At 43.9% G+C, this 8,762-nt stretch overlaps 1 protein-coding gene across 2 annotated transcripts in view; it reads right to left on the bottom strand.

The window, feature by feature from the left end:
• Window positions 1-467: 467 nt before the first annotated feature.
• ANO2 (anoctamin 2) overlaps window positions 468-8,762 on the bottom strand; it is a 178,184-nt gene continuing 169,889 nt past the window's right edge. For both annotated transcript variants that reach the window (XM_087967719.1, XM_026679288.2), the window contains 2 exons: window positions 2,265-2,370; window positions 468-1,429 (listed from right to left, as the gene is read on the bottom strand). In XM_087967719.1, the coding sequence (XP_087823845.1) occupies window positions 1,148-1,429; window positions 2,265-2,370 (388 nt within the window). In that variant the 3' untranslated portion in view covers window positions 468-1,147. The remainder of the gene's footprint in view (window positions 1,430-2,264; window positions 2,371-8,762) is intronic.

Raw genomic sequence — 8,762 nt, 5'->3', positions numbered from 1 at the left:
CTATTCCATTCCATTCCATTCCATTCCATTCCATTCCATTCCATATATTCTATTCTATTCTATTCTATTCTATTCTATTCTATTCTATTCTATTCTATTCTATTCTATTCTATTCCATTCCACTCCACTCCACTCCATTCCATATTTTCTATTCCATTTCATTTCATTCCATTCCATTCCACTCCACTCCACCCTACCCTACCCTACCCTACCCTACCCTACCCTACCCTACCCTACCCTACTCTTCTTATTTCTATTCTATTCTCTCAAGTTCCCTTACTGGATCCTTAATGTGTTCTGATGGGGCCAGTTGGTGGTCATCTAATAGCAAAGGCCATTCCAAGTCAGTCACTGAAGAATCTAGAATTATCTCTCCCTCCCACATGACATTTTAGAAGGCCATGAAGCCACCCAAGGCAGGATTTGGGAAAAACCAAATAACCTTTCACCCCTTTTTGGCAACTGTGCCTCTTTTAATCTAGGTGAGCAACCATGCTCAGGCTTGTGGGTAGGTGGGACAACGTTCCATCCAAGAGAGACAGAGAGAGAGAGAGGGCAAGCAAGAGACACAAGTGAATTTCAAAACGAAAATCTTGCCAACGGCAGCCAAGCTTGGAGAGTTGGCTCCAGGTCTATTTACAGCTTCAGCTGAATGATTTTCACATTTAGGAATATGTGTGTGTGTGTGTGTGTGTGTGTGTATAAAGCGTTTTCACGTTGAGGAACCTACAGTAATTTAGAACCACAGAAATGAGAGAGCCACCGGCATCGGCATTCCCATCCAAACTGTCTTTACGGTTGGGCGCAGTGGGGACTTAAACCGGTTAAAATCATGGGTGTTTGTAACCTAAGAGAGGGTCCTGAAAGCCACGTTTGCTGTTCTAGATCTCTCTTGGGTCTCTTCCTCTCAACCCCCCAGGTGAGATCGTGTGACAGGTGGACGGTTATAAGATTTCGTTCTCTTCGGGCATAGGCTCTACTAAGGGCCTGGTAGCAAGCACGGTGATCACCGCTTCCTCGGGTGAGCAATGAGGATCTTCTGCTAAAAGACCCCTGAACTCCCTTTGTGTTACTACAGCTCTCATCGTTCCTTGGAGGAACCCCATGAGTATGCAGGCAGGCCCTGGGTGGTTCAAATATGGACCGATCACACATCGCTGTGTCTTGAACTAAGAGACGTGAAGCTCCCCCGGCGACTTCGGTAGAACTGGGAGAAACTGGCCGCCCGACTCCTCTTCCTCTTCCTCTCACTCCTACTCCTTTGTTTGTCCCGGTTGATAAAGTTTTCTATCAGCTTCAGTTTCTCGTGCTCTTCCTTCAAAAAGAAATCCACCAGCACGCTCTTCTCCTTCTTGATCTGCTCACTGATGTCCTTGGGGATGTCTGGGATCAGCCAGTCCACCAGCACGCTGAGGAACATGACCAGATTCTGCCAAGGAAGAAGAAGGAGAAGGAGGAAGGAGGAGGAGGAGGAGGAGGAGGAGGAGGAGGAGAAGGAGGAGGAGAAGGAGGAGGAGGGGGAGGGGGAGGAAAAAGAGAAGGACGAGGAGAAGAAGGACGAGGAGGAGGGGAAGGAGGGGGAGGAGAGAGCAGAAATGGATCACAATTGGGAGGAGACTGCAGGCTACCAGCTATGGAGACCGAGCAGATCACTAAAAGTTTATTAACTGAATGGCATTGTGTCACAGCTGTGGTGACACAGGAGTTAGAGTGCAGTACTGCAGGCCACTTCTGCTGACTGCTGGCTGCCTGTAATTTGGCAGTTTGAATCTCACCAGGCTCAAGATTGACTCAGCCTTCTGTCCTTCCGACGTCGGTAAAATGAGGACCCAGATTGTTGGGGGGACAATATGCTGACTCTGTAAACCACTTAGGGCTGTAAAGCACTGTGAAGTGGTATATAAGTCTAAGGGCTATTGCTTTCCCTTTCCTTCCTTCCTTCCTTCCTTCCTTCCTTCCTTCCTTCCTTCCTTCCCTTCCTTCCTTCCTTCCTTCCTTCCCCTCCTCCATAATGGCTCAGTTCCTTCCTTCCTTCCTTGTGAGCGAACTTCCTTCCTTCTTCCTTCTTTCCTCTTTTTCCCTTCCTTCCTTCTTCCTTTCTCATTCTCCTTCCTGGTGGTGCAGTGGTTACAATACAGTATTCTATAACCTCCAAGCTCCCTCCCAAATTCTGTTATCCTATTGGCTCAGGCTCACTGCACAGGAAGTCCCAAATATATGTTTTTTACTCAAGGGAAAAGTAACACGAAAGTGAAAAAGTTTACCTGAAAGATAATGACAAATGCCAGACGGGCAGACAAAACAGACCAATACTGCTTGGAGAATTCATATGGGCTTTCGGCCCACGGTGGTTCTCTGTAGTCCTTAAACCTGAAATACAAAACCGGCACATTAAACAATAATTTTAAGAGCAATACCCATTCTTCTTTACTTTAAAAAAGTGTCAATTTTCCAGTTTGTTTATTATTCAGGGATCAATGTCTAATTACACCATAAAAATTAAGACGCCCAATAATATGTGAGCAAGTAGGATTGAAAAGAGCATTGTATCTCTATATATATTTATGCGAAATACCCCTCATGCATCATCACAAAATCTCCAGAACCATAAAGCCTACAAACTTGAAATTTGGCACATATGTTCCTCTTGGCTTCTTAGTGCTCACTAGGAAAGGGTTTTTCAAAATGACCATCAGAGCATTAGTATTTCCTATATTATTATTATTATTATTATTATTATTATTATTATTATTATTATTATTATTATTATTATTATTATTACGCTCTGATGCTAAGGAGTTCTACTCCCCCTCCCCACCTGAAAAGAAATCTGTTCCAAATGCGAAACACAAGCAGAGGAGAGGAGTTTCAGTTTCAGTTTCAGTTTCACAGCACCAAGCAGCTTCAGTACAGAACAGTTGAACTAAGCCACACCCAAAGTCCTTGCTGTCTCCTTCTTGCCCACACAGCAAATGCTGTTTCAGTTTCCAAACAGCCCTCAACTTTCCTCACACACTGACAGGACACTAGCTAATTGAATATCGATGGATGGTGGTAGGCAGAGACAGAATTTTTTCCTCTTTACTTTCCTCTCCAAAATTTAAGCCCGACCACATAGTTTTGTAGCGAAGTACGTGTATCGAGCTAGTTCTGAATAAAAGCCAAAGAAACATTTGCAAAGAAAAACATGTCAGAATGATTCTCAGCGCTTCCTGTCTTTGGGCCTCAATATTTGCTTTTGTTCATGGAGCTTGAAAACAGGTGAAAATAAAAACCGTCATCTACAATCTACAGGTAGTCCTTGATTTATGACCACAAATGAGCCCAAAATTTATGTTGCTAAGTAAGAAACTTACTAAGTGAGTTTCGCCTCATTTTGTTAACGTTCTCACCACATTTGTTAAGTGAATCACTGCAGGTGTTCAGCTAGTAACCCGGTTGTTAAGTGAATCAGGCTTCTCCATGGATTTCACTCATCAGAAGGTCTCCCAAGAGGTTCACATGATCGCAGGGACACTGCAACCCAGAGGTGGGATTCAGCAGGTTCTGGCCAGTTCTGGAGAACCGGTAGCGGAAATTTTGAATAGCTCGAAGAACCGGCAAATCCCACCTCTGACTGGTCCCGCCCCCATCTATTCTCTGCCTTGCATTGAGTCCCAGCTGATCTGCTGGGTCTTCTTTTGTTGCCCTGCACAGGAGAATGGAACTGGAAAGCAGGTTAGTGGGGTGGGGAGGGAATGGAGATTTTACAGTATCCTTCCCCTGCCATGCCCACCAAGCCATGGCCAACATGCCACGTTCAAAGAACCGGTAGTAATTTTATTTGAATCCCACCTCTGCTGCAACCGTCATCACTATTAATCTTTGGTCAAGCATCCAAATATAAATCATGTGACTACAGGGATGCTGCTGAAAAACGGCCGTAAGTCGCTTTTTTTCAGCGCCGTTGTAACTTTGAACGGTCACTAAATGAACCGTTGTAAGTCGAGGACTACCTCTATCAAACGCTTTCTTGCCAGTCCTGGTTTTCTTAAAAAGAGGCCTTTCTTGAAGCTTCGGGCCAATCGTTAGCAATACATTTTTTTTTTAAAAAAGGCAAATTTAGAATAGAAGGAAACCTAGGTTGGTTAGCCTGTGCAACAGCACTCCAGAAACCCCACTGCAAGGATTACAAAGACTATATTGTGTGGCTCTCAAGACAAGGTGCTTAGCATTCTTTGTGGTGCCCCTTAAAAAAAGGCAAGGTTATGTACAAGCAATAAACCAACCGAAACGCTTTAGGCTAATCCTGGACCTGCCCAGATAAAAAAACCCATTATCTCAAGATATGAATGAGAGGGTCTTTTATCTTGAGATAAGTTAAGTTCTAGGGTAAAGGAAGGGTGGTAGGCAGCTGTAGTCCCCTGCTTTCACGCCCTGTGATTGATTATCCACAACCAACTCCCACTGCTATTTAACTTGGGGTGTGGGTCAGTGGTGGGATTCAATTTTTTTTTTTACTACTGGTTCTGTGTGCGTGGCTTGGTGGGCATGGCAGGAGAAGGATACTGCAAAATCCTCATTCTCCCCCCAACCCCACTAACCTGCTTTCCAGCTCCGTTCTCCTGTGAAGAGCAACCAAAGAAAACCCAGCCATTGAGCTGGGACTCAATGGGAGGCAGAAGATAGATGGAGGCAGGGCCAGTCAGAGGCGGTATTTGCCAGTTCTCTGAGCGACTCCAAATTTCCGCTACTGGTTCTCCAGAACTGGTCAGTACCTGCTGAATACCACCTCTGGTGTGGGTGGGTTTGGGGAGACAGCATTGCAGTTGCATATAAATGCCACAAAGTCAGTTCCATGGTTGGTATACAGGCAGTCCTCAAATTTTTAAGCCCAAAATTTATGTTGCTAAGTGAGAAATTAATTAAGTGAATTTTGGCCCAAGGTCTATGGCGGGTATCAGCAATCTGCGGCTCTGGAGCCTCATGTGGCTCTTTGGGCCCTCTGCTCTGGCTCCCTGTTGGGTGATCCCATCACTGGCTGGCCCTGATCCTGACCCTCCCCTCCAAGTCACTCCTCGCCTGGCCTGAGAAGGTAAAACACAAAAAACAGAAATGAGAGGGAGGGGGAGAGAGAGAGAGAGAGAGAGGAGAGAGAGAGAGAGAGAGAGAGAGAGAGAGAGAGAGAGACCCATTTCCCACAGAAAACACCGGGAGCCACAAAACCTGGGTAGGCGTGGGGGTGGTGGATGTCATGTGACTGGGTGGGAGTGGCATAGAGTTGGCCACGCCCACCCAGGTTTTATGGCTCCCGGTGTTTTCTTTTCTGTGGGAAATGGGTCCAAATGGCTCTTTGAGTGTTTAAGGTTGCAGGCCCCTGGGTCTATGGAGATTCTCAATCATCCAGGCCACAGTTGTCCCAAACGTGCTTCTTCAAGAGGCAACTGGTCTTTCTTGTTTTTCTTTTTTCTTTTGAAGACGTTTCGCTTCTCACCCAAGAGGCTTCTTCAGCTCTGACTGGATGATAGGGAATGGAAGGATTGATACTCCTTGCAGACAGCTGGTCATTTGCATCCTTTTTAGAGAATCATTGACGCCACTTGGAGGTTTGTCTGGGTCCTCAGTTGTCCCAGAGGTGCTTTTTTCAAGAGGCAACTGAACTTTCTGGTTTTTCTTTTGAAGACGTTTCGCTTCTCCTCCAAGAAGTTTCTTCAGCTCTTTGGGCCCATTTTGGCTGACTTTATATGATTTTCCTTGCCGCATTTGCTAAGCGAATCACCGCAGTTCTTAAAGTAGTAACACGGCTCTTAAGTTAATTTGGTTTCTCCCCTTGAGGTTGCTCGTCATATGGATGCAAAAGGGGGATCACGTGTCCCCTCCCACCGGGACATGGCAACCGTCATAAATGTGAGCCAGTTGTCAAGCATCCAAGCGTAAATCGCTTTGACCATGGGGGATGCTGCAACGGTCGTAGGTGTGAACAATGGTCGTAAGTAACTTTTCTCAGTGCCTTTATAACTTTCAACGGTTATTAAGTGTACTATTGTAAGTCAAAGACTACCTGTAGAATAGAATTCTTTATTGGCCAGGTGGGATTGGACACACAAGGAATTTGTCTCTGGTGCATAGACTCTCAGTGTGCATACAACACTGCAAGTAAATAGGTTGTAGGTCATAAATCACAGTTACAATCATTAATCACAAGTTACAAACCACAACTGGTCAATCCTAAGAAACCAAGAGGAGAAGGTAGTAGGAAAGATGAGAAAAAATGAGAAGTGGGAATTAAGTGTTCAGGAGAGTGGTGACACAGGGGGAATAAACTATCTTTGTGTCTAGTTTTTTTGGCATCCAATGCGCTGTAGTGGCATCCCGGGGGGAGAAGTTGAAACAGTTTATGTCCAGAATGTGAGGGGTCTGTAGATATTTTCTCAACCCCTTTTCCAACCTGTGTAGTATACAGGTCCTCAGTGGAAGGCAGGCTGGTGGCGATTCTTTTTTTCTGCAATCCTAACTATCCGTTAAAGTTTCTTACATTTCTATTCGGGTTGCTGTGGCATTAATTCCATCAGAATAGAGCTGGAAGGGACCTTGGAGGTCTTCTAGTCCAGCCTCCTGCTCAAGCAGGAGGTCCCATACCATTTCAGACAAGTGGCAGCCCAGTCTCTTCTTAAAAACTCCAGTGATGAAGCACTCACAACTTCCAAAGGAAATCCGTTCCACGGGTAAATTATTAATTATTATTAATACCACATTTATTTATATAACACTAATAAAACTAATATAATAAAAACCATACATGAAAATATATATCCTTGAAAGTATCGTTTGATTATATTTCAGAGACAGATAATCAGAGTTGGAAGGGACCTTATAGGTCATCTAGTCCAACCCCCCGCCCAAGCGGGAGACCCTACACCATTTCTGACAAATGGCAGTCCAATCTCTATTTGTTTTATTAGTGTTATATAAATAAATGTGGTATTAACAATTAACCAGTGGAATGGATTTCCTTTAGAAGTTGTGGGTGCTTCATCACTAGAGGTTTTTAAGAAGAGACTGGACATAAGGACCGAGGGGAGCTACATTGGGGGTTGTGTAGAGGGCAGACATACTTTATTTATTTATTTATTTTGTCAAGCGATTATTAGATAATAGGTACAAGTATAAACATGGTTATGAATACATGAAATGGATACAAATAAGAAAAAGAAAGAAACAATAGGACAGGGACGGTAGGCACGTTGGTGCGCTTATGCACGCCCCCTACAGACCTCTTAGGAAAGGGGTGAGGTCAATAGTAGACAGTCTAAGGTTGAAGTTTTTGGGGTTTGGGGAAGAAACCATGGAGTCAGGTAGAGTATTCCAGACATTGACCACTCTGTTGCTGAAGTCGTATTTCCTGCAATCAAGTTTGGTGCGGTTTACCTTGAGTTTGTATCTATTGTTTGCTCTTGTATTGTTGTGGTTGAAGCTGAAGTATTCATTGACAGGTAGGACATTGCAATATATAATTTTATGTACTATACTTAGATCGAACTGAAGGCGTTGTAATTCTAGGTTGTCTAGGTCTAAAATTTCAAGTCAGCAGAAGAATCACCTCTCCTGAAGATAGCAGAAGAGTCAGAGGTGAATCTTGGAAAGAGATATAATTGAGATAACAGACGCCACCCAGGGTCTGTTAACCAAGGTCAGAACAGTTGCTGGAAAACGCATAATCGTGTCATCCTAATCTCAACTCTGTGGCAAGTCGATAAAAATGGAACGCTGTGATTTTCTTGGAGTTTCTTATCCAATGCCAGTGCTTACAGTAAAAAAAAAAAAAGACAATAAAGGCTATCTTATCTTCACTAGATGTTTGCACGCTATGGAGAAGCTGGAAGACGTAGCCTTGGCTTTTTACATAACGCAAAGATTTTGAGACCAATGGAGAGGTTCTGCATGGTTTAAAAAATGGTTTTGTTCTCTGAACTTTCAGACCACAGAAAGAGCTCCAACATATTCAAGGATATAGAAAAAAGGTAGACGCTAACAGATTATGCACCACACGAAAAGATGATGTTTGCCAAGAGACACATCTGGATGGTGAAGCACGTTTTTTTTTTTAAAGGTTGACATTTCCTAACTGATGTGACTGCCACCAAAACCACAACTTTTGGGATTCTACCCCCTGGGAAACACAATAGCGAATGCTTGAAAGAAATTTTCTTGTTCATTGCCTAAAGACAATAGTGGAAAGAGGACACAGTGTATATTATTGTGGCTTTGCAGAACGTAGGTATGCGGATGTGAACAGGTGGCGCAGATGTAACCCAGAGAAAGAAAGAGTATGAGTCTTTGATTGCACTGGCAAGGAAGAAAGTGGAAAATATTACATAAATATGAGCGGAGGTAAATGAAGACCAGCGGCACTGAGAACGCTGTGCAATGCCATCTGCTTAATACAATAAAAATTTCCCTTACAAGGTTTCGTGACAGCCTTTAAAAAAACAAACCCTCACGGGCCATGAGATGGAGGGAGGTCGAAATGTCCCTGATGGCAGAGAGTTCAGTTCTACATAAAGAGAAGGAAAGTTTCCAGAATGGTTGAAAAACAAAACAACAACAATAAAGACTAGGAAAGCTGAGACTATTGTTACATTCCTAGATAACATCATAATGTTCCACTGGACCATAGCAGCCATCCTGGTGCATCAACACCAGGGGACAAATACGTTCCTTTCACTGGAACAGCAATTCATCAGGAGATCTCCCAGGGAGGCTGCAGATGTTAAAAAAAAAGG

Source organism: Notechis scutatus, chromosome 6 (assembly GCF_049901735.1).
Source record: "Notechis scutatus isolate UNSWTSFEM ecotype Mainland chromosome 6, rNotScu1.2, whole genome shotgun sequence".
Lineage (NCBI taxonomy): Eukaryota > Metazoa > Chordata > Lepidosauria > Squamata > Elapidae > Notechis > Notechis scutatus.
Note: the sequence above shows the minus strand (reverse complement) of the source record. Positions and strands in the feature narration are given on the sequence as shown.